The sequence below is a fragment of the Rhamphochromis longiceps genome, linkage group LG11, assembly GCF_057381845.1.
Source record: "Rhamphochromis longiceps isolate RC_006_pf linkage group LG11, R_longiceps_female_GT1.1, whole genome shotgun sequence".
NCBI lineage: Eukaryota > Metazoa > Chordata > Actinopteri > Cichliformes > Cichlidae > Rhamphochromis > Rhamphochromis longiceps.
The window spans coordinates 19,850,471-19,876,633 of record NC_140567.1 but is presented as its reverse complement, the minus strand read 5'-3'; the positions used below and the strand labels follow the sequence as shown (position 1 = coordinate 19,876,633).

The 26,163-nt window shown below is 42.3% G+C and overlaps 1 protein-coding gene across 4 annotated transcripts in view; it reads right to left on the bottom strand.

Annotated features, from left to right (window-relative positions):
• Positions 1–5,503: 5,503 nt before the first annotated feature.
• nphs1 (NPHS1 adhesion molecule, nephrin) overlaps positions 5,504–26,163 on the bottom strand; it is a 47,056-nt gene continuing 26,396 nt past the window's right edge. For 3 of the 4 annotated variants that reach the window (XM_085422660.1, XM_085422663.1, XM_085422662.1), the window contains 23 exons: positions 25,483–25,604; positions 25,107–25,278; positions 23,656–23,813; positions 22,471–22,612; positions 17,585–17,709; positions 17,315–17,483; positions 17,004–17,133; positions 16,641–16,813; positions 15,791–15,931; positions 15,104–15,244; positions 13,336–13,457; positions 12,609–12,768; positions 12,343–12,499; positions 11,913–12,064; positions 9,219–9,330; positions 8,942–9,123; positions 8,784–8,834; positions 8,408–8,530; positions 7,837–7,888; positions 7,332–7,464; positions 6,443–6,521; positions 6,135–6,283; positions 5,504–6,011 (listed from right to left, as the gene is read on the bottom strand). In XM_085422660.1, coding sequence (XP_085278786.1) covers positions 5,922–6,011; positions 6,135–6,283; positions 6,443–6,521; positions 7,332–7,464; positions 7,837–7,888; positions 8,408–8,530; positions 8,784–8,834; positions 8,942–9,123; positions 9,219–9,330; positions 11,913–12,064; positions 12,343–12,499; positions 12,609–12,768; positions 13,336–13,457; positions 15,104–15,244; positions 15,791–15,931; positions 16,641–16,813; positions 17,004–17,133; positions 17,315–17,483; positions 17,585–17,709; positions 22,471–22,612; positions 23,656–23,813; positions 25,107–25,278; positions 25,483–25,604 — 3,035 coding nt within the window. In that variant the 3' untranslated portion in view covers positions 5,504–5,921. The remainder of the gene's footprint in view (positions 6,012–6,134; positions 6,284–6,442; positions 6,522–7,331; positions 7,465–7,836; positions 7,889–8,407; positions 8,531–8,783; positions 8,835–8,941; positions 9,124–9,218; positions 9,331–11,912; positions 12,065–12,342; positions 12,500–12,608; positions 12,769–13,335; positions 13,458–15,103; positions 15,245–15,790; positions 15,932–16,640; positions 16,814–17,003; positions 17,134–17,314; positions 17,484–17,584; positions 17,710–22,470; positions 22,613–23,655; positions 23,814–25,106; positions 25,279–25,482; positions 25,605–26,163) is intronic. The other variant, XM_085422661.1, reaches the window with a different exon arrangement.

The following is a 26,163-nucleotide window of genomic DNA, read 5'->3' as shown; positions in this document are numbered from 1 at the left end:
AAGGCTGAAGAAATGAAGGTTGTGATTGTGACCTAAGAGCTTTACCAAACTGAGAAGCACAAACCTACACTGTTACAGCAGACAAAGCCTGCAATTCAAGAAGACTTGCAGAGGAGAGTCTTTGTGCAGCGTGCTGGTGATGCATTTTGAACAGCTTTTCACATTTTTATGTGAAATGGGTTTTTTTTGTTTGTTTGTTTTAAGAAGTGTTAATATTTACACTAATCAACCACTGACAGGTGAATCATTACAGTGCTCTTGAAACTGATGTGAGCAAGGAAAATGGGCCAACTTGATGGCTAGATGAGTCAGAGCTCCTCCAAAACTGGGGTGCTCCCAGGATGCAGCAGTTAGGCTCACTGATGATGGATTAATGGCTGGCAGATCAGAAGAGCCTAATTGCAGAAAACCTGAATGCCATTTAAGAATACAAAATGCACTGCAGCATGGTGAATATAGGGCTGGGCAGAGATGATGTAAAATGCTCAAGAATATTCAAGTGAGTGTTACAACTGGACCCTGGAACAACAGAAGATGACACAGTCTGGTTATCCGCTTTTTCGTTGCTTAAACCTTACATACAGCTGACATTTTCATACCTTCGAAGTATGACTCAAACCAAGAACTCCCTCACAATTGTCTTTTGAGGTTTCTAACCTGATGACATGCACACATTGCTCAAGATTTGTCCGCCATACTAAACACGCTCAAATGGAAAACATGTGTATTTCATAACTACGTCACTCCTTCCTGACTCTTGCTGGGTGAAACTGATTGCTGCATCAAAAACGTAGTAATTCGTAATTGCTTTGGTTGCTAGCGGATTTTCACAGTTATAGTTGCTCATGTTTGTTCACAAACACTAACCAAGCAGTAGTCTGTGCTTTGGAACCAGTGGTAGAAAGCCTTGCATGCGGGACTTTCCCACACTCACTGAAATGGCAGCACAGATACTATCTATAATCTTATGACCCCACCCCCTCCCTAATCCCATCCCCACCCAACCCTCCTTTTGATATACATTTTCATACGAGTTAGTTTAATCTCAATTAGATTAGATTAAATCTCACTTAGTAGAGTAAATTGACCTCCGTAAGACTCCTGCTCTTTTTGTGCACCACACATCATCGCTCCTGTGCTGTTTTACTCTTTCAAGATTCTCCCATGATCCTTCAAAAACCAGCAGGTGCCTGTGTCTGTGGGAACCTGGGCAGGTGTGGTAGGAACACAGACAGCTCTCGTGACAATGTCAAGTTCCCCCTTGAACTCTGTCACCACTGTCCCAGAAAAAATTACACACAGGCATGTAAGGGAGATACAGCTTCTCTATTTTGTAATTCCCTAAAAGCACCAATTTCATTTTATTTGATTTGACCCACACTGGTGTATCTGAAACCCTCAAATTTGACTCTGTGCAGCCTCAGACTTTAATAGCACCCAAAGAAAATGTTTTAAATATTTTCATCTTTGTGTGTTTGTGTGTCAAATTTCATGATAAAAGAATGACATTTAGGACATTTTTGTTGCTGTCAAATGTCAAAACTGTTCAAATTTGACCAGAAGAGTGTTGAAGGGTTAACTTGGGAATAAATGGAAGCCGAGTACATGATGAGAATTCACTGGTCATTTAAACCTTCTGTCTACTACTAAGAAGCCATCATAGAGGCACAGACTCAAAATAAATACATAAATAAATAAATAAAAAATCCAGGAAGCATGTCACGTGGTATCAGCCACTGAGAAAGCAACAAATTCTGTTTAATGCATTGGACTTGATTTTCCCACAGGTAATCCATCTGTATCTGATCTAAAGAGCAAATAAACACCTTGAAGTGCCTGTCAGGCATTCAGGGACAGTTTGTAAAACTGGCAAGCCCTGTTATTCTGCTGAAAGAGTGTGATGGACCGAGTTGAAAAACAGGAGGAGCCCAGGAATTATTAGAAAAATATAGTTTCCATTTATTTAACCCCCAAAAATTATATTTACAAGACTAATAAATGTTGAGCTCATAAAAGAGGTCAAAGAAACAAAACTGAACTCAGGCAAAGACTGCAAACTTAACAAACCAAATGACTGCCCAAATATACACAATTGACCTAAAACATGAAATGACATACAAGGGTATATATATAATGGCTGATCAGACCATTGTGACACATGAGGGGGTAACAAACAAAACACAATCATAAATCACAAACGATGCAGTACAATCTAGTTTGTTAATAAACTAAACACTAAAGAAGAAAATCAAAAAACCCCATTAAACCCTAAACTCAAATATTTAATTAAATACAAATACTTTGTTTTTAAAGTTAAAAACACACACATTCCCCCTTCAGCAGGAAGTGGTGGTGTGGTCCAATTATCTTCCTTTGTATTTAATGGTTTCAAACCCTGGCTACCATCTTTTGTCCAGCAACTCCCAGGGATGATGGCAGGTAAGAAATAAAAAGACAAAAGTTAGTCAGAAAGCAAAGAAATTAAGTAGTATGAATACATAAGTAAACTAAATGTGCGCGCTTACAAATAGAACAAATGTATCCAAACCAATCAATAAAGTTATTGGCAACTAAAATGTATTACTATGTTCAAATGAAGAATGAAAATACAAAAGTTACCGACTTTAGAGTGTGGCCACAGGTTTGGCCATCACAAAGAGGCTACTGGGGAAGTAGCCTTGAAGAGGTTTACTGTATTCATTTGCTAAAGTCTACAATGTTTTGTTTAAACATGACAACATAGCAGGCTCTGGCAAATGGATACTGTATTCTGGGATTTCAGGATGTGAAAATGTAAAATAGTATAAAGTTCCTAAAACCTTTCATATCAGACTCTGACACTGAAATAATAATAATGCTTATCATTGTCTTTATTTATCCCAGAAGACTGCCACACAAAAAAGATTGAATAATAAAAACACCCAACTGAACTAGTTCTACCGTACTGTATATACATTACAGGTAGCAGGCTTTTGGTTCCCACCTTGTCAACATTAACAATTCATTGTCTTTCTACCTGCTAATATTATTCCATTATCTAATATTCTGTTTAGTTAGTTGTAGTCTATCATTCACATGTTGGGGCAAATTACATCCTTCTTCCCAACAACAGGAGAGCAGGGCCACAAAGCGAGTCATGATAGCTGCCAGTGAAATCATGTTCTAATTTGTTAAACCTGTGGTTGCTTTGATTTGATTTCTTGATTTGATTTCTGAATAATGAGAGCATTGACAGAGTTTTCAGAAATTACAGTTAAATTTTTGAGTTTGCTCCCAGCTGGCAGCACAACTAGGTAAAGCAATAAAGAGGATTTATTAAATCTTACCTTTTCCCCCTCCCCAAACACTTACCTGAGAGTGGTAAGGAAGATGTTAAACCAAACCAATGAGGTAATTAGTCGCTTAATTCCGCCCCTTCTTTTGACTTAATTGTGCTCTCATACAGCCTGCCTTTTCGAGCTCTCTTGAGAATCCTCTGAAAACAACACATCACAAATGTTCACGAGGCCAATGAGGGAAAAATAGAAGCTGACATACAATATTGAGCCGTCAAGCCTTCATTTTAGCAGATTACTGTTCCTGCCTGAGCTAAAACGATACATTATGAACAGGCTTTGGCACAAAACTGCAGTCAGACAGGAAGTGAACAACTGTTCAGTAATGAGACAAACAGTTCATGATGGAGAATAGCATGCGTGACTGAGGAATCATAGTAAAACATTTAGTTTTATCTCCTGGCACACACGTCCCGCTGAGGAGACAGAAATATGTGGGTTTGACAAAATTTTGGATTGTACCAGCCTCATATAAGTCAATATTTCTGCTGAAATAATTTGCACTTGGTAGTAAGAGCAGACCACATGATGTTAATAAAAAAAAAGATAGCAAGTTACCATATTTACCATATTCTTTCTAACCATGATTTTTGGACTGTAGCAGAGAGTTATGTGACGCTGATGTGATGAAACGTACTTGGAGGGGAAAGAGGAAGCTGGAAGGGTGTGTGCATAACGGATTTGTATAGAGATGTGAGAAAACCCAGTCACTATTTGTGCATATTGGGTGGAATCTAAAAGATCTATTGAAACTTTGAAGAGCTTCTGTTCTCCTTACAGCTTACATGCACTACTATAAATAAAGAGTACCCTGTAACTGCACTGCAGGAAAAGCAACTCATGTAGCCAAGCTGTTGTCAGGCCAACATGCCAATATGAGTACATTAAGCTGATGAGTGATTAGTTCCGAAAGCACTTTCAGAAAGATAGACACACAAGTTATTAAACGTCTTCTTAAAATAGTGCTACTAGTATTACTCTTCATATAACTCTTTAATATAAAGCTATCTGTATGTTATTTCTTTGAGCCAGCAGCATGGCTCAGTTGATAATAATAGCACTTAATTGGCCAAGCACTGTGAATGGGTCAAAATGCATTACTCGGCTGTACTTTGTGTCAGGTGACAATTACCAAATATTAGCTTCCTTACAGGCTAAACTAAAACAGTGAAGTAAACACTGCATCTGCTGAATATTAGCATCTACACTGTCTCCACTCTGATAAAAGAAATAAAGAAAGCTGATGTAAGAATTTAGCTAAAAGCACTGCTATGCTTTACAATGGAAGGACAGTGTCACAGAGAGACTTGCATTTTTGCAGAGGTTTGTTTTTTTTTTCTTCTAAATTGCCTTTACAATCAGATCTCACACATTTGATCAGAATTCATTGTCAACATCATTGTTTTGTTTTGTTTTTTGTTTTGTTTTTAAATGTCTGGTGTAATGCCATTTGGGTTTTGAAAAATATCTACAAAGATTAAAACTATTGCATGGGCTGTGGAGTGAAAGCCTTTGGCGAACTGCTTTTCTCTGAACTAGAGAAGAATTTTGGAGCAGTGGCCACAGCAGCGGCTTAGCTTAACCCTGTCTTCTGCTCTCTCTATCGCTCCCTGACTGCCCACTCGCCGCGACTCTGCAAGACAAATTCCCTGCATGGTTTCTCCTTCTCTCGCTCTCTCTGATGCTGCGAGCCGAACTTCAATCCCAGAGAAAACAGGATTAGAGCCTGGCCCTAGATATGGCTTTACCTCCCGAAGACATAACTGTGCTAAATACCCCTCACTACAATCCCATTGTAGGGATTCCCACAGACTAACTGTGAGATCTGAAACTCTTTGTAGGAGACAAAGGAGGGATGGCACACTGTTCTCATCTGGATACATGTTGGAAAATGTCGATGTAGGATGGGTCAAAAGGATGATGTCTGCCAGGGTGGCACCGTCAGTCTGTACTGCTTCTGCCCCAGCGCACAGCCGTGTCAGTCCATTTTTATGTCTCACTGACTCATGTCTACCTGCAGGCCAAAGCGATGGATGGGGGGGAGGGGAGCGTGAGTAGTGACCAGCACTTGGCTCCAAGAAGCAGGGCAAAGGTGAAAGGGGCAAGAGTGGAAGAGGAGAATAGACTATGATTTCAGGGAAGGAAAAAAACAAGCTCAAAAAGGAGATGAAGAATTTTATTAATAGAAAAAGCTTGTACAATAGCATCGGTTTGACATCCTTGATTGCATGTGGGTCTTGAGGCTCTTGTACTTTCCCCCCCTCAACCTATTCATTCCCTTTCTTCCAGCTTCCTTTAAGCTTGTTCAGCTTTTTGTAACAGTCAGTACATTAGGTCAAACCAATCTTTTGAGGAAAATTTCAAATGATCAGAATATACAAAAAAAAGGTCAAAACACTTGAAAATTGAAATTTTGCATTATGTCACATCTCGGTTTTTGCCTTTTCATTCAAGGTGATTGGTGAGATACAATTCAAAGAGAATGATGATAACAGAAAAACACAGTGGTGAATATCTGTTTTACAATACTCTATTGAATGGATACGGTCGACTCACAAGCCGTACCGTATAGAATTTGTTCGACTACTAAACTAACTCTCCTCGTAGCTCAAAGGGAAGATCAGAATCTCTCTGCGGTTGGTGAACAGCCATGAACTGCCTCGTTCTCTCAGCACCCTGCAGAGACACGTTAGATGTATGTTAGGTGACACGTGTATTGTGTGTTTTACGGTTTTATCGCAAGTAAATAATGTTCAAATCAAAGATATTTTATAACAGGGTGTGTGTTTATTTACACACCCGAGGGCGGGTTGGCAATCTCCATTCGTTCCTTTGTTGACTCAGTTTGTGTTCAAACACAACTGAAGGGGGAGGACGAGAGGGAGCCGCTGTGTCCTGGTACATACCCACATCTTCATACAAATGGTCGACGGGGCGACGGATGACATCTTGTAGAGCACATAGAACGCATGGCGAAAACACAATCGGGAAATACTGTAAATGTGCTGCATTAGAACAAGGTCAGATATAGACTCTAAATGTAGCATGATATTTAGGCTGTGAGGTGTTTACTGGCCTGACTGCTCTGAGCCACGTTTGCGTCTTACCAAGTCCACGTGTTTCCTCAGGGGGGGGGCTGAGATGTGGCGTGTAGACACCGGTGGGATAATAATAATGGGAACATTCCTGCAGAATATGAGACAGAAGCGATAGCATCAGCTCATCAGCCATGACCTTCGATAACTTCCCTTTAATAGCAATTCCAGATGTTTCTCATCAATGGAGGGATGGAGGCTACCGTGAATTTTTTAAAGAAATGATTCAACCTATTTCTGTCGCCACTTTTGTCTAGAAATAACCTCGCAACACATTTTGAAGATTCCCATCATGGATTCCTGCCTGTTTAGGAAAACATGGGAAGTGAAGACAAAGGGTATGTAATCCCTGTTATCAAATGGAGAAGTCATTGGCATCCACACACTAACAGAAACAGTTTTTTATCTTAAAAATGTTGCAAACAGGCTGAAAATCTGGCCCAATCACACCAAACCTTCTATTCAAAACTAGTTATCATTATATGTTAAATATGTTTATAGGCAAATCAGTGTAAGGTGTTTGCAGATCCATCCTGTTCTGACAGCAGTGTTATGTTTTCTTTTTACTACACTAAACTGTTTTCTCCAAGGTTCAAATCCCCGTTGGCCTCTTTAAAGTACAAAATGATAATTTCTCCAAGATCGATATGTATTTTGAATGCTAATTGTGATGTATCGATCTCTGTTCCATCTCTCTGCACTGCTAAAGGTTTCATTAGCTTATCTATCAATTTCCCATGTTATGGCTGAATTCTCCGCTTCCTCTCCTGTCAGTATTCCTCACCCTGTGCATAACCTCTTTCCTTCCTTCATCTGTTTACGCAACCTTTTTTGTGTCTTCGCATATTTTTCAATTGCCCTTTTCACTTTCTGCTCTTTGCCTCCTCTCTCGGGTTCCCACCTCCGCATAGCTCTCGTACACGTTGCTGTCCGCTTCTGATCCAGAGTCAACGAGCAGCGTGCGCTGGGCTGCCGCGTTGATCATCTCTCTGCTCTCGTACTTGTTGGAGTTTCCCGCAGTTGATTGACTTGACCTGCACGGTGGAATCACACTTTGTCATCTGCCAGCCCACGATTTATTTCCCCGCAACTTGTAGTAATTAGTCCCCAGTGTGAATTCAGAGTTACAAAGCATTCACCACGCACAGCAGCTTGTTTCCTGCATACATTAACTTCTTAATAACAATACATTATGTGGCATGTGTATCCATTTGTTGCAGGGTTGCGGTGCGGGTTTATTGACACTAATATAAACGGGATATTGAGAGACTTGTTGTTTTTGCCTGCCTGGCTGTTTTCTGGGGAGTTTTTTTGTCCACGGATGAGCGGGTGGATGAGGGCTCAGACTTACTTGAGTGGATTTGGTTGGTATTTTTATTACTTCTTATGACAGGGCCTGAACCTACCCCTCATCTTCTTTCTTCTTTCCATCCAACACACTGTCCCTGCTGCCCGCTGCTGGGGATACAAAAGAGAAGCCAAGATAATCAGAGAAATGTAAAAGACGAGAGTGAGAGTGAATGAATGACGAGTAGGCTGTAAAGAAAAAAGAAAAAGAAAAAAAATCTATGTGAAAACCAAAAGGCAGGTGAGAAAAAAAAATCTTGAAGGAGAGACCTTGACAGTTAGAGTGAAGAAGAAATGGGAAGAGACAATAAAAGCGATAGAGGACGGACATAATGATAGCAAATGAAATAACAGATATATATGAAACACAGGGGTGACAGCTTTGAAGGATTAATGTGGCGGGGAGGGTGGAGGCCTATGTAGTGAGGAAGAGGAGAAGAGACAGGGTTGACAAATAGAAAAAAAAAGGCACATAAAGAGATGAGGCGAGAGCGAGAGGCTAAGCTGACAGTTGTATCGTGGCTCAGTGATATTGCTGTGGAGGTATGTGAGGAATCAGAACAACGCGATGACAGAGCGCCGTGGAAGAAACATTTTAACATCCACTGATGGGAATATAATTATGTTTACCTGTCTGACCTTGCCTCTTTTTCCACCTTAGTCCAAAGAAGCAACCAATCAAATTAAACACCAGCAGGCCTCCTAATACTGCTGTCAACACCACAGTCAAATAGACTGGCAGTCCACTTCCACCTAGTTTGCAAAACATTAGAAATATTATCTCTGTGCAGAGGAAGTAATATGGAAATTTGCAAAGATAAAAACTGACTGAGACAGGCCCGACCACTCACTCAATTGTCTTTATTGATTAAAAACTAGCAGAGGGGAAAAAGTATGGGTGGGTGCCATGACAACCACACTTTTACAGCAAACATTAAAAGCATTGGAGGTGCATATATTAACATGATTTAGCCAAATGAAGGTAGCTGCTGTGTAAAAGACTTACCCTGTGAGGCTGGGTCTATATCTGATGGGTCCTCATCTGAATCTGGCCTCTCTACAGACAAAATAAAATAGGACCGCAAATGCACATTTGTTAATTAGATCTCAGACTATCAGGTGCTTGTGCTGTTCAACCCTAAAGTGGGGTTACTCCAAACTGACCCTTAGTGGTGATGGTCAGTACTGCATTGTTGTCAGCATATTCGCTCTCTCCTATTGCATTAAGGGCATTGACAGAGAGGTTGTAAGTGGTGACAGGCTGCAGACCAGTAACAGTAAAGGTTGTCTCACTGGGAGGGAAGACATCCACATACAGGAAACTGACAGACTGATCCCAACAGTACCTGTCAACCAAAACAGTTAGTCAAGTACAATTCTTTGAGACTCCGAAAAAAAACCCCACCCTTGTTCATCTGACATCGTTTCTTGGCTCTTTCACCTGATGCGGAATCTCTGTTGCAAACCACCATTGAAGCCGGGTATCCATTCAAGAGTGACAGAGTCATGGCCAACACTGACTTGGCGAAACGATGAAGGGGGATCTGGGTGATCTGAGGGTAAAAGAAAAAGCAGAAAAATGAAAAAAGAAGAAAAAGAAAGAAGGAAGAAGAAGCAAGCGTGCGCTCAATTTTTGTGAGAGAGCTGAACACCGTCACTCAACAGGGGGCTGTTTGAAAAGGCTTTAGGTGCTAAGAAACTGAGATGTGTGCCATTATATAGTCGAGTGATTCCATTCGCAGGCATGAAGAGCTACTGTGGATTAGACTGGTGCCGCCTTCTTTTTAATGGAGCTGTTAAAAACAGACAAAATGATAAACATGAGTTCAGAGCTGATGTTTTTTTTTTTTAAATTTTATTTCATTTCCATTATTTATTTATTTTTTGACAAAAGGAAAATAGAAAGAAAAATCACTTAGGGGTACTCTCACTTTCCCCATTTGTCATACAGCTGTGTTAGGAACAAAATCATTTTGTCTGATATACTGCACCCATACTGTGTATAACTGTTTACCTCAGAACAAAATGCTCGCTTTATTTTTTTGCAGTTTAATTTCATGCTGTGCCCTCATGACACATCACTCCAGGTATATTAGTCTGGAATGTTTAATCAAGAAAACTGGGAACAACCAATGACGGTAAACAGGCCAGAAGAGAGATGATCATTGTGGTTAAAATTTGTCGGAAAGCTTTAAAAGCTTGTTTATTTTTTCCAACAGTTTATTCTTTGTCAAAGTTTAGCGAAAAGGCTTAAAAAACCCTCATATTTCCCGACAGCAGCAGTTTTGCATCACTCCTCATTTGCTCTTGCTTGCCCTTTGTTGTATAAGCGATGAGTAAACATGGGATTTAGCTTTAGCTGGTCTTTCTCAGCATAAACTAGCTGATTTATCCATTTGATCCAAAAATGTTCTGCAGTGAAGGATGAAGCCTCTTGATTATTATCAGTATTGTGAACAAAGGTCAGTGTAAGCAATCCAGGTCTTCAGTCTGACACAGGGCATAACTTCAGTCAGGGTAGTAAAGCAAAAGTGGATTATTTGGCATTTGGAGCGTAGAAAAAAGAAAAAAAAAAGAAAAAAAAAGGAGGTTGGTTTTTTGGGGGGCAGAGGGAGAGATAGTGGAGGGGAAAAGGAGGAGAGATAGTAGCGTAGCAACATAAGAAGGATGCTCTGCTCGTCTATGGCTCCGGGCTTCAGCCCAGTTTGCAAAGTAAATAATTCCCGCTATCAGCTTTGCTCATAAGATTCCAGGGCAGAGAGGTCAGCCTTATTTGGATCTCGTCTCCTTCAAATCCAAAAAGCACCATGCTACAAGAGGAAAACAGCTCTCCTCCTCTCAGGCTCTACAATGATAAGGAAGCATATAAAATGTATTATCACTGCGTCAGATAAATTATGAATATTCACAGCTGTAAAAAAAAAAAAAAAAGGAAAAGAAAAGAAAAGAAAGTGACTGGGGAAAAAACAATATTGGATTGTATTTTATGGTTTTTATAGTAAACATTAAATGTGTCCAACTGTGGCTGTGGGCTTTTGCTCAAAGCTGGACTGTGCTGATAATAGTGGTAGTGCACAGATACACTGGTAGCTTGAAGGTAGAAACCTCTAAGCATGCTGGCAGACTCAAGCATATCACTGCAGCATTATCTGAGGAAGAAGTAAAGTAGTGCTATGGGCTAAATGATAAGGTAGAGATAAAGCAATGGAATAAGTGCTGCTTCTCAGGAGCAACAACTCTCTTCACTTTACAGAAGTCTAGATGTCTAGTGCCTCCCCCAGACTATTGTAATTTTGCTGAAAACGGCTGATAGACTTTGGACAAGGCAGCACTCAGACTCAGTCATTGTGATACGCTGCCAAATTAGAAATAAAGGAAAAAAAATAGCCCTCCACTACCAAGTATAATGAATAATCATGAATAATGATTATTCATGATAATAACAATAAACCATGAATAATCCCTACATGTTGAGCCATAACCACTGAGTTTGATCATTTACCATCAGCTACTCTAAGTCAGATCTGAAGGGACCACAATCACCAAGAACACCATTGGTAACACAGTTATTATGCTTATTACGACCCAGAGAACAGCATCCCTACAGTCAACCACAGAGGCTGAAACCTTTGCTTTAGTGCTGTTTTTCCCCTAAGGATCCAGGATGACTTCATCGCATTGAGGTTCCTGTGGAGTGAAGATGGAAAGAAAATCTGTGGAGGGAACTGAAACTTTGAGTTGCCAAGCAGCAGCCAAGAGACTTAAAGGACTAAGAGATTTTCTGTAAAGAAGACCGGCCCCAAATCCCTCCTGAGGTGTGTTCAAACCTGGTGATCATCTACAAGAAACATATCATTGCAGTGCTTGGCAGTAAGGGTTTCTCCACCAAGTACCTAGCCATGTTTTGCTCGGGGATCAAATACGTATCTCAGTGGCATACAAATCAATTTCTAACTTTTTATGTAATGTATGTTTTTTTCTGGATTTCTCTCCATTAAAATCAAACTACAATAAAAATTACATACTGTTAATTTCTTTGAAAGATTCAGTCCTATAACTCTCTACAGAGATAGGCTTACACACACACACACACACACACACACACACACAGGAAACAAAAATAGCGATTCAGTACTTGTGCTGATGAGCTGGATGTCTAGCTTGTCTTCCCCAAGCGAGTTGCGTGCAGTGCAGCTAAAGACAGCGTAGTCCAAAACTGCGCTCACGTTTACCACTCGAACTGTGCTGGTGTGAAAGGAGCCTTCCCTCATTATCATCTCCTCATACCTGTAGCATGAACGTACGCACACAAACACAACCAGAGAAACACAATAGAGAAAGACAAATCCTTAGCATACAGACACACATTTTGCATTTTAATGTTACTCAGCTTGACACAAAAAAGTGTTGAACAGGTAAAAAATATCAAAAGCACTAAATCTGGATTTAGCAATGACATATTAAAAAATTGCAAAATAGTGTAGCATATAATATTTGACTTGAAGTTATTTTTATTATACAAATTTAGCACAAGCATAAACAATTAACATATTCAATTCTCCAACCTGGGATTTTCAAAATCCATGAGTACACCACTTTTTTCCCAAGAGAAGTCGACACGAGGAACGCCCTCTGCCTGGCACACAATTTCAGCTGTGCTAGTGCCATCCCCTCTGCTTGCTACCTTTCTCCATTGGGGACCTTTACGAAGCTCTGGTTTAACTATATATGACAAGATGGGCATAGAAGATTATTCTTGCAGATACCACACAGCGAGGAAATGGAAATGTTTTATCGCCTTCTCACAGTGAAAACCGAATACAAAACTCACATTGCACAACCAACAGTATATGTGCACTGGCAAGGGGTTCTATGCCATTATTGGCTAGGCACTCATAACTACCAGCGTGAGCCCGAGTCACATTATAGATGGTCAGAAGGCCTGATTCGTCTTCCTGGGTTTCCTCGCCCATCTCCACCTCCTCCTCTCCCTGTCAAAGATAGAGTGAGGCAGGATAAGAAGACGACAGCCGCTATCCCTCAGCACACATCTGCCTCCCCTACCTGTCTAGATGGATGAGAGCTAGACAGGTAGATTGTGAGGAAGAGCTGAGCTGGAAACCATCAGGGCCTGGGGTCTGGATGGGAAGGGCACTCAATGGAACAAGCTCTGAGAACAGAGAAGAATAATGCCAAAGGCTAGAGAGCCACAGGAAAAGAGAGAAGGAGGGGCCATGCAGGTTGAAAGTGACACGCACACACGACTGCCAGGGGGTGGGTTAAGACTGGTCGGCATCGGTAGATACAGAGACCACGCCACATTGACGAATGTGCCCTTTAGTCACACAGCAGTAATGAAAGCTATTTTTCTGGATTTGGGCTGAGCGTGGAGCAGGAAGAGGTGGGGTGGAAGGATAGTTAGAGCCAGTGAAATATGGTGCATCTGGGCATTTGCAAAGGCCAGTAAAAAAATGGCAAGAAAGGAAGCCAGATAAAAGGAAGGTCATTTAGGGGATGACTGCTTCTGTGTACGTTTTTTTTATATATGTGGCTCTCACCAGCCATTTCCAAGAGAACATGCCAGCTATAATCGGGTTCGCATCTGCCACACATATCAGATCTGCTGTTTCCCCCAGGTTCACGAACACCGGCTCTTTCTCTGCTTTGACACTTGGAGCATCTGAGGGTAAGAAAAAAGGAATAAGGTTACGGCAGGAGCAATGTCAACCAGGGACAAATCATTTGGCAAACCATTAAACAGGCTTGCTGCATTGCTGTAATTACTCTTACACCAGTTTGCCTTTGCAAATATTCATAAACCCATTATAATTGGCCACTGTGCTTTGGATACAATGTCATTAACTTCTTTAGGTGATAACCAAGACCAAGAATTGAAAACACAGGGGTCGCAGAGGAGACCAAGCAAAGTCTCAACTCCACTACTTAACTATCAGGCTTGAGTTCATTCTCTGTATGGTCATTAGTCAAAAAAATAAAACAAGAGAAAAGCATCAGAAAGGAAAAAAAAAATCCAAAAATACTAATGAAGCGCACTTACTTAAAACAAGCTCTATCAACAAGGCAGAAACAGGTAAAGGTCATACACACAAAACAACAATAAAAACTCATTGGAAAGCTGACAGTGAGACAATAAAGAGCATAAAGGCAGTCTGGCTAACATATAAATAGGGAAGTGATTAGCTAAAGGGAAAAGGGGACACAACAAAAATAAAAATAAATCAAATATGGACATGAGTTAAGCAAATGGAATAACTAAATAAGCAAAACAAGAAAGAGAAAGGAAGAAACACAGTAAGAGCATCTGTTCTTCTTATAGATGTGTCTGTAACAGACATCTGGTCATGTGACCTATGAAGGTGTGATAGTGATGAAACAAACAAGAGGAGTAGGGTAACCTGGTGACCCTCCAGTTTGCCATTTTTATACATATACAATCATTCTACATATACGCTATATCTTCTTCCTCACTGCATGACTACACCTCTTTTCTTTGTTCGCCTCTGCCTCACAAGCTTTTCATACATCCCATGGGTGCCGTGTACTTGCAACAATAAAGCCATTAGTGCCTACTTGTCTAAACCTATGTTCACTCTCGAGGAACAGTGATGGGAAACGCTAGCAAGACACAGACCTCTGGGTTTGTGGAATCCACCCATGTTGGTCTCCTAACCAAGAACGACACCAATAAGTGGCTTACACCGCCACACATAAAAGCTACCACAATTCTCCATACATAATGAATATCTACAACTGTCAAGCCCAGTCAGATCAAGATGGCAGAATCCATTAGGCATGTACCATGGGCTTTAGTGAATCAGGCAGACCTACATTTTCCACATTCCTATTATTAAATCATCAGTATCGGGGCAGAGGGCCTAGAGCTTGAGGCTGGGCCTGGGGCAGCAGTGGTGGTGGATGGCCTTGCATGGAGGTCTAATGAATGAGGTACGTTTGGCGGGGAGGAACTAGAAGTCAGAGTTGTTGTCAGCATGTGTGGATGCACACTGTCAAGTTCAAAAGCAGTCATACTGTTCCGATTCAAATTCAATTTACAAAACAGGCAAGAGAAATTCTGCTCGTTCTCTATTTAAAGAAGGAAACCTATTCAATAAAGAGTTACCATCTCAATCATTGTTTAAAAATCTCCTTTGCCATTGTAGTTGGCTTCTTGGGGCACTTTCATTAACTTCTATAAAATGTTTGCTCCCTTTCAAAAGGTATAGGAGCAACAGAACAACATCAGAAAGTGTGTGCAAATCTAAAGATTCACACGAGCTCGTCCATTTCCTGTGTGCAGGGTCTTACACTGAACGTCCAGCGTGATGGAGATTTCGTTTGCGCCTTCATCGTTTTCACACTTGACGGCGTAAACTCCGGCATCGTTCCTTGACACATTCCTGATCTCCAGTGAGTGGTCATCTAACCAGTGATAGCGGTAATCTTCCTCTACCAAAACACACACAGACACACGCACACACAGACGTAAAAAGCAATGGTAAATTAAGTATTCATTACATGCTCATCAACTGAATGTCCTCTGGCCACTGGTCTCTAAGTGACGTCTAATTCTGCATTATTGATTGGTCTGGCCGGATTCTCACATCAAGCCAACAATAGACTGTGTGAGGGAGACACCTTCTTTTCCACAGCGCTTAAAATGTAATAGGTGGATTTCTGCATTTAAAATAGTCATTTTATAGTGCTGTTGTATAATGGAGCTAACAGAAAAAGAGAGTGGGTGCAGCAGGGCCCTGGTGACACTGGCCAGGAGGAGAAGCCAGGTTTAGAACTGTTGTGTTGTATTCAGGGAGACAGCAATCCTCATTTAGACTGCATACATTAGAGCAGTAATGAGAATCACATTTGGCAGGGTCCCATGCTGGCTAACCTGCCATGTTTTATTCAGACCCTGAATGGCAGAGCTGAGTGCTTACTTGCTGGCTCAGCTCAACTCGACCTGGTTTATAGAGCCATCACACAACCCTAGATCACCTTTGACCAGCTTCTCCCTGCGGTGCAGCCAAATGCAGGAGACCTCCTCTGGGTTAGCTGAGACCAGCAGTGGGATGACTGCCATGTCATCCTCAAGCACCTGCACCTCTGTTGGTTGGTCTGGGCTGAATTCTGGTGGGTCTGACAGACAAGCAGCACAAAAACATAAAATAAAATAAAATACAGCTACAGTGAATTGGATTCATACTAAGCAAATAGATCAGTGGCAAGGATATAAAGTCAGTGCCACAGAACCACCAAGAGTGAGCACAAAGACACACAAAACATGTTGGACGTGAAAGCACGAAGAGACACTAATGAGAGTCAAACAAGTAGAAAGTCGACATCCCACCAATAATTCCAGATCTTACTAACTTCACACACTTAGAGGACGGGGGAGTAAGGCAGCACAGGAGGAAGAGGGACAGGCATTAAAACAACGAGTGACAGTACTGTTGTCCAACGGCAGCTCTGCACAAACACACAGTGACATTCCTTCATGCTCATACACAGCACCAAGCTTTGAAACAGTGGCTGGCTGCTGCCTGTGAAATGGCATCAAAGACAAACATGGCCATGCAGCAAAGCAAATGCACAATTAGGACACATTGCCACAGAGCTCAACAGACCCACAACTCACAACAAAGGTTTCCGGTAAACAAAAAAAATTATATTGAACACACATTCTGCAAAGTCACATCAGCAAACTACTTTTTGATCCACGTCATTAATGATCATCATTGTGCATCATTTAAGAATGATGCAACCCAAATCTCTCAGTCAATGACAGGAAAGAATGAGGAAAAAAAAAGAGAGAGAGACGTGAGCAAACAATTCACCTTCTACTTACAAAGCACATTGAGCTTATAGTACATGTTGGTCCCCTCTGCCAAAACATGGCTGTAGGCCTGGCAGATGACCTTCTGGTTGTGATGCTGTGAAGTCAGATTCAGAGACAGAGAACTGTGCACTGAAATGCCACCAAACTCAGCATCCCTGGGTTCCTCCTCGACTCCCTGCAACCTACGACACAATTGCCAACCAGTAAATCCAATTAATAAAGGACTTCAAGTGCACCAAACAGTTATCATTTCTCCTCATTTAATAGGATAAACATCAATCATTCAGACTCATTCTGATAGTGAATTGGGGATCTGATTTTACATAAGAGCTTTTTCTGTTATGTCCCCTTTAGCCTACTGACTAGGCAAACCTTAATGGGCCCAAGATCCAGGAGATGTTTGCCATCGGACTGCTGCTTCCAGCCTGGCACTCCAGGATTAGCGCCTCACCCTGACGAAGTACCTCTTGTTGGGCTGTGATCTTCATACTTACTGGTGTAACTGGAGAACCACAGAGTAAACAAGAAAATTCAATTTTGACTCATTTATTATTTCAAGATGAAGGATATAAAATGCAGCAAATCAAATCTGCTGTGAAATTCATTTATCTAATATAATGCTTTTCTCTCAGCTAAGTTAGACTGGGAGAAAGTTCAAGTCTTAAAGCTCCAGTCTTACTCACAGTGAACCCTGAGCTTGGTGTATGCAGAGATGGTTTTCTTTGCTTTATTCGTGGCGTCACAGCGGTAGCTGGCCATGTTGTCACTTGCTGTCAGGACCACGACCAGTTCTCGAGCTACACCCATATCAAACGAGGTCTGCTGCAGTGCACCAGTCACTGCCGTTCCATCCTAAATCACAAAGAAAGATTGTAGATCTCTGTGTTTAGGCTCGACAAACACCACGACACAAATATACAGTCAGGCATGCTCTTACGGCAGTGCATTCTCACCTTGAACCAAGCCAAAGTTGCTTTCGGATTTCCCCCAGTGGCGAAACAGACCATATGGACCGTGCTTCCAGAACGTAAGGGGACATCTTCAGGTGGAGCATTGATCCAGACTTTTTGAGGGGGGTCTGTTGATTGTAATTTTTTATGATCAGTTCCTTTGGGGTTTTTTTTTTTAAATATGTTAAGTAGACCTGTTTTCCATCTTGTATTAAGGGACTGGTCTCTTTAAAAGAGCTGAAGTTGATATCAATTATACAAATATCAGTTCAAAAATTTCTGCAAAAGACTTTTCCTGGAACTGTGGGGGGGACAGGGTGGCAGTAAACCTCCTGAAATATCATCGGTCCCCACTGGTGCTTTTCTCCAAACTCTGTTATCTAATCAATTGGCAGAAATTGGCTGTTTGTTTTCCCCCTCCTGGGAAAAACAAACAGTTGTCCTCAAATCATTGCAAACACAATAATATAACATTAAATTATACAAGAAAATGCAATGAAAAGACTTTTGCTAATTATAGACACTCAAAAGATTGTGTCCCTCCTTCATTTCCCTCATTGTGGATTGGTCCACTGCCCATCCCTGAAAACCCCAGACACATTAGGCTTCCATATTAGGCTTCCATATTAGTGTCTGCAGAGCAATCTCTTTAAGTGTGTCAGTGGTGGCTGGCCTCCAGTAAGTAGGTACTTTGCAATGGTTAATTTAATACCAAGGATGTGTTGGCTGTTTTTTCAACTGAAAATAAAAAAAAAGACACATTTAATGTATAACTGTAACTACTCTACTTTTTCTTGGGTTTATTACCTTGTGCAGACTGTATATAAAAGATCCATGCTGTCACCCATTGTTCATGGAAGTCCTGTTTTAAAACCTTAGTTTGAGAATTTTGTCTCAAACTAGACATCACAAAGGAGAAACTGGGGACACGGCATGGTTGCAGCGTGTCAATCACAATGTAGCCCCACTCAAAAGCATACTGTATACCACCTTATCCTATATTTTACTTATCTTATAAACATAATGTCAATAAGACTTGGAATGAGAAATTGAGACCATAAATTTATTATAATAATGTTTTTACTGATATAATAGGTGAGCATCAGGATGTTCCATATAAGTTTATTTAACATCTGACTTCTTTTTGCAATTAAACCTGTAAACGATGTCAGTTTTTTCTATCTATAGGATCCATTGGCATATTGTTACCAATAATATACCAATAAGGTATGGCTTTGGAAGCTTACTTGCAATTTAAATATCTCTTTAAATATTTTGCTGTTTAATTTGTTACATATGCTTGATGAGTATTTATGAAACTTCATTAAGTCAAGATGTGGATTTTCATATTAACCTCTAATATATCTTTATATGTTTATGATTAACTTACCCAGTGTAATTAGACCCTAATCACATTCGTGTTTTCTTGCTGCATGTAAAATGGGTGGCATGATTTATCTTATAATGAATTTTGTTGACTTGTATTATTTGGAAATGAAGGAATACTTAATTTATTTTTTTCAAAAATTAATTAACAACTACATATAAAATATTAAGAAGTAAGTATGTTTTTTTCAGGCTTGATAGCATTTTGGTCTTTGACACATCAACAGAAAAACATTAGGGATCCGCTTCTTTGAAAAAAAAAAAAAGACTCATCATATATTTGATTTTGGTTCTGTTAATGAGAGGTTCTTTCTCACATTTGTTAATAACCTGCATCTGTGTGTCCATTTGTATACTAACTAGGTCAGCTAAAGCAGCACAGACAAGAAAAAAACCCTTCTGATTATATTTTCAGTGCAACAAAACATCAAGTAAGCGGAGAGACACCACACCTAGTGCTCCGATTACCACGGGGACCACCGTCACCTTCACCCTCCACATCTTCTCGAGCTCTTCTTTGAGCCCTTGGTATTTCTCGATCTTCTCGTGTTCCTTCTTCCTGATGTTGCTGTCATTCAGAACCGCTACATCGATCACTACGGCCGTCTTCTGATGTTTGTCTACCACCACTATGTCCGGTTGGTTAGCCACCACCATTTTGTCCGTCTGTATCTGGAAGTCCCACAGGATCCTAGCTCGGTCATTCTCCAATACCCTTGGGGGCGTCTCCCATTTTGACCTCGGGACTTCCAGGTTATACTCGGCACAGATGTTCCTGTACACTATGCCGGCCACTTGGTTATGGCGTTCCATGTATGTCCTGCCTGCTAGCATCTTACACCCTGCTGTTATGTGCTGGATTGTCTCTGGAGCATCTTTACACAGCCTGCACCTGGGGTCCTGCCTGGTGTGATAGACCCCAGCCTCTATGGATCTTGTGCTTAGTGCTTGTTCCTGTGCTGCCATGATTAGTGCTTCCGTGCTGTCTTTCAGTCCAGCTTTGTCCAGCCACTGGTAGGATTTCTGGATATCAGCCACCTCCTCTATCTGCCGGTGGTACATACCGTGCAGGGGTCTGTCCTTCCATGATGGTTCCTCGCCTTCCTCTATTTTCTTGGGTTTCTGCTGCCTGAGGTATTCATTGAGCACGCTGTCAGTTGGGGCCATCTTTGTGATGTATTCGTGGATGTTCCTTGTCTCATCCTGGACTGTGGCCTCACAGCCTCACCCCTGGACTTGGGGTGAAACCCTCCATGCATGGTAAGGAGCTTTCTTGTCTTGATGTCAGTGGCTTCCATCTCCTCCTTTGGCCAGCCTATTACCCCAGCCGGGTACCTGATCACGGGCAGGGCGTAGGTGTTGATAGCCCGGATCTTGTTCTTACCGTTCAGCTAACTCCTCAGGACTTGCCTGACCCTCTGCAGGTACTTGGTGGTTGCAGCTTTCCTAGCGGCCTCTTCATGGTTCCCATTCGCCTGCGGGATCCCCAGGTACTTGTAACTGTCCTCTATGTCTGCAATGTTGCCTTCTGGTAGTTTGATCCCCTCCGTTCTGACTACCTTCCCTCTCTTTGTTACCATCCAACTACACTTCTCCAGCCCGAACGACATTCCGATGTCATTGCTGTATATCCTGGTGGTGTGGATCAGTGAATCAATGTCTCGTTCACTCTTGGCATACAGCTTGATGTCATCCATGTACAGGAGGTGGCTGACAACTGCTCCATTCCGTAGTCGGTATCCTTAGCCAGTCTTGTCAATTATCTCACTGAGGGGGTTAAGGCCTATGCAGAACAGCAGTGGGGACAGAGCATCTCCTTGGTAGATCCCGCACTTGATGGTGACTTGCGCTATGGGCTTGGAGTTGGCCTCTAGTGTTGTCCGCCACATCCCCATTGAGTTCCTGATGAAGGTTCTCAGGGTCCCATTGATCTCGTACAATTCTAGGCATTCCAGGATCCAGGTGTGGGGCATTGAGTCATAGGCCTTCTTGTAATCAATCCAGGCAGTGCACAGGTTGGTCAGTCTGGTCCTGCAGTCTCGGCTGACTGCTTGGTCTGCCAGTAGCAAGTGTTTTGCGCCTCTGGTATTCTTGCCCATCCCTTTCTGTGCCCCGCTTATGTATTGACCCATGTGCCTGTTCATCTTAGCCGCTATGATGCCTGACAGGTGCTTCCATGTGGTGCTGAGGCAAGTTATTGGTCGGTAGTTGGAGGGGACCGGTCTCTTCTGGGGGTCCTTGAGGATCAGGACTGTCCGGCCTTCGGTTAGCCATTCTGGGTGTCTCTCGTTAACTAGCAGCTGGTTCATTTGTGCTGCCAGGCGCTCGTGGAGTGCAGTCAGCTTCTTCAGCCAGTAGGCGTGAACCATGTCAGGACCTGGTGCTGTCCAACTCTTCATACTGGAGACCCTTTCTTGGATATCTGCCACTGTGATGGTTACTGGAGGTCGCTGTGGTCTGCCCTCAGATCCACTAGCCACTGAGTATTGCCGCTATGGGTTGCCGTTATGGGTTGCGTCCTTCTCCCGTATGCTCTTCCAGTATTGTTCTGCCTCCAGCCTTGGTGGTGCTGTTCTCATATTGTTCCCCTGCCACTGAAAAGTACACCTTGGCTGGTTCTGTGGAGAACAGCTGGTTTATTCTCTTGCCTTCTATCTCTCTGGTGTACCTCCTCAAGCGGCTGGCCAAGGCTGTGAGTCATTGCTTGGCAGTTTCCAAGGCCTCAGGTATGGACAGCTTCCTGTACTTCTTAGGCACCTTCCTCATCGCGCCTTTCTGCAACTCCGATAGTTGGCTAACCTCCCTCTGTGCTACCTTGATCTTAGCCTCTAGCCTCCTTCTCCATGGAGGGTACTGCCCCTTGTGGCTGTTCAACTTGTAGCCAAGCATCTCACTGATCACTGCTGCCGTATTGTAGATCAACTTGTTAGTCGGTAATCGTGGCTGTAGGTATCGTCCGTAGTGCTGCATTAACATCATCTAGCAGACCTTCTGAGGTCTTGGCCTGTCTTGGCCTTCTTGGCCTGTCGATACCTGTCAGCTGTCAGCCAGTCCCACAGGCTAACCAAGCCCGATAGGACTCCTTCTTCAGCCTGGTGGCTCCCTTCACCTCTGGTGTCCACCATTTGGTTCGGGGATTACCACCACTGCAGGCACCAACCACCTTGCGGCTGCAATGGAGATGCTGAACATGGTCCATTCGGACTCAATGTCCCCAGTCTCCCTCGGAATGCTGTTGAAGCTCTGCCGGAGGTGTGCGTTGAAGATTTCGCAGACTGGGGCCTCTGCTAGCTGTTCCCAGCACACCCTCACTACACGTTTAGGTGCACAATGCTATTGTGAAAATTGTTTTGTTTACTGGACTGTACAGTTTCATTAACCCTTCAGAACAATGCTGGAATCAAAGTTTTATTCTCCATGAAGTTTTCTTGTGGCAATTATGTACACTAATATCAAAGGAATTCAAGAAACCACGCTTACTTAGAAAACTTAAAGTCACTTACAGTAGACACTGAGTTCATCGCTCTGGGTTTTGGAGAAATGTGTTCCCTTGTTAAAAGCCTCACAGGTGAGCTTCATCCCGTGCTCCTCCCTGGAGACCCGGTGGGTCATGTTGGACATGATTGTCATCCCACCGTTGTCTCCCTGCAGACACAAAGAACATCTGACAGTTTTGGGGGACAGACAGTCTTGGTCTGGCATCCTTACTTAGTTGTGTGTGTGTGTGTGTGTGTGTGTGTGTGTGGGGGGGGGGGTGGGGGGGGGGGGGGTCTGTGAGAAAAACAACCCTCGCTGGTTTGTCTTGGCGAATACAGATGGCAAATTAGCCACTGTAATAACTGATGTTGTGCATGGTCTGTGATAAATAAGTATATTCATCTGACTCTCCGGCTTTGCACACTGTTATAAATTGAGGCAAGTGTCATTTTGCACCTGCCTGATAGTGGTCATGCCTTTGCAGCACATCTGGTTATTAAAGCTATTATTGTGGTAATTACTGTAAAAGCCACAGTCAGAAAGACTAACAAAGACACTGGACAGGAGCGTCAGTCTTCATTCGCCTCACACTGTGTCGCATGCATTAAAGCTTGCATACGGCACAGTGAGTGCCTTGTGTAAGATCAAATGAAAATGCTGCTACCAGATGAATAAAGAGCTTGTTTAATAATACTCATCTTCTGTGTCAGCTTTTATTCACTTTGATCTTATTAGCATACACAAAAGAGGAGAAGAGCAGCAGAATACTCTTTTTGGAATCGGATGATTCATTTGCAAAGCTGCAGCAGGCCTATCCAGAGACAGCTCATGGTCATACTGTTTTCTTTCATCTATAACGGTTCACATGAGGTCACAATGCATTATTGAGGATTCTTTTAATGCAATAGGAGGCATTTTTATAGTTTTTTGTTGATACCCTGAAGGCAAGCTTGACTGAAAGGAAATGTTTTTGTACATTAGCTTCCATGCCTTTTGCCTATCTATTCATAAAAATAAATAAATAAATATATATATATATATATATATATATATATATATATATATATATATATATATATATATATATATATATATATATATAAACACAACCTTTTTCAGTATTCTGTGTAAATCGACCAGGATGTTAACTAGTCATAGGACTGCATGGATGAATTTCAGCGTTGTGCAAATTGCGTCCCATGTAGTCCCACCTCCTCCATAGCAACAGAAGTGTTGTTGAGCTCCTTGTAGCCCAGCCACCAGCGGATGTCGACGGGGGGATTGCTGGAGGTGGTGTAGCAGCTGAGATTCAACTCTTGCCCCTCAATTGCTGTTAACGAACCCGACAGCGTCAGCTCAGCAGGCTCAACTGATGTACACGCACACATGCATGGGAAAACATACAAAGACAAGTCAGTGAAAATATCATCCCGTGAATAGTACATTCAACAGCTACATATTCTGATCACAGAGCCAGCGCAACTATTTTTGGATGTGAAACACAGAGCTGTATCAAGGGTGAGAGGGAAAAAAATCACTTTGAGTGGCAACTTGTTTTCTCTGGGGGTTTTCATTGTGGTTTCTAAAGTCTGCTTCGTTTTAACCAGAGGGGTAGACAGGGTACAATAGCTGCAGGCAAAGTGATGCAGTCGTATAAAGCCTTCCGGGGAATACAAAGCCTTGGGACCAAGCTGGCAGGCTTCTAGTAGGAGGGGTCATGCATGTAAATCTTTTGTGTTTTTATGTCTGTTCCACATGTGACACTGTGTGGAATGCATCTGCCTAATACACACACACACACACACACACACACACACACACACACACACACACACACACACACACACACACACCGACTGCTGAAATTCTTGCAGGTGCTGTATGGTGAAGGAGGCATATTCATATTTCACCAGTGAGTCTTGCTCCGTGCCCTCCAGCTTCTGCCAGCGCCTAGAGCATTGTCAGGCAGTCAGCGGTTCATTTTCACCATCTCTGAATGGATGACTGGGAGGCATGGCACCACAGCCTGCTGGGGGTTTTGGTAAATGGAGGCGCGCTGGTGCAATTTAAACCACATTTACATAGCACGAGAAAGCGGAAGGGCCGCTCCTAATCATATTTACATAAAATTGGCGCATCAATCAGACAGCATTTAAAGCTCTCCACATTGTGTGGCTCTGTAGTGAAAATCAGGCTATTGTTAGACTCAATGCACCAAGGCTGATAAATATTAATTTCGTATTTGTTCTATTGTTGCTGAAACAAACATTTTATATTCAGAGAGAAAAGTATAATCTCTTAACTATGGGCGTTACTGTTTCAAAGTGTCGCCGTTAGTGCCTCAGGACTGCGCGTTGAAGCAATTCAGCTAAATTTATGTAACAGCTACGAAAGAGCATACAGTGGTACTAATCTGGAGGCAATTGGAATTATGGGCTGCAGCCATAGAAACCATTAGTTTCATTAATGATATTAACTTTACAATATTTACTGGGACAGCAAAAAGATTGGGCTTGGAGGAAAGATGTATTATACTCCTCTGCAATGCGTCCATATTATTAATAACCTGCAATCACTCAGTCCTGTCTGGGCTTTGTTTTTTACCAGAGTGTGCATGTGTGTTCCAGCACTGCGCAGTGTATTAAAAGTTATTTTCACTCACAGAGAACTGTTATTTTGCGGCTGACAGAAAGAGGAGATCGGGACACCAGATTGGAGCTTTCACAGCACAGCTCTGCCTGGTTGTCAGCGGGGGTGATCTTCAGTTTGAGTATGCTGCTGGACTTCTGAGCAACAACGTCCTCCTCCCAAGTCATAGACAGAACTTCTCCATTCTGACAGACGGATGAACACATGAAACTCAAAAAGGCAACAGAATGTTTGAGTAGTTGCAAGCTCCCATATGGCGCAGGCAGCGAAGAACAGAAGCTACAAAGAATGGGATACTTATGCTGCGAGTTTTTTAACAGGAATGGCTCATTTTGCCAGCGTGACAGTGTGTTACAAAGCTTCCTTAACAGATGGCGCAGGAGATTTACCTTGGTCCAGTGGAGAGTGGCAAGGGGGTTTCCACCATATGACACACACTCCAACACAAGCGTTCTCTCTGCTTTGACTTCGTTCCTCTCCAGACCCAGAATAACTGGAGGCTGAGGTGCGACTGTCAAGAAAGGGGGATGGGGGTGGGGGGTGACAAGAAGAAATGGCACAGAGGATGAGCACGAGAAAAAGAGGAAGAGGTGAGAGAAGAAAAGAGGTGTAGTAACTCAGAGAAACAGAACCATGGTGTGGCCAATAGGACAGTATTAAAAAAAAAAGAAAAGGAGAAGAAAAAAAAAAGAAACTGCAGTGCGATGAGGAGACTCTTGGCAATTGAACAGGAAGCATCCCTATTTCGGGGCCAATAAATTGGTCATTCAGCATGACTGTGGGATAAGAGGTCCGGATCTGATGAAAGCATTAAGTATTAAGGGAGCAGTGAGCTGGATCCAGTCCATAAAGCAAAATAACAGATGTTCAAACAGTAATAAGGCAACGTGAAATATGAATAAATTACAGCCTCCTCGAATAAAATATATGCAGTAAAATAAATTAGAAGAGGATGGGCCTTTGTTATTGCTGCAATCAGTTTCAGAGAGCAGACTGCAGACCCTGGGCCAGCATGACAAATTGCCACCTTGCTAACAATCTAGCTGGCTGAAAATGGCCACCGCGCTGGC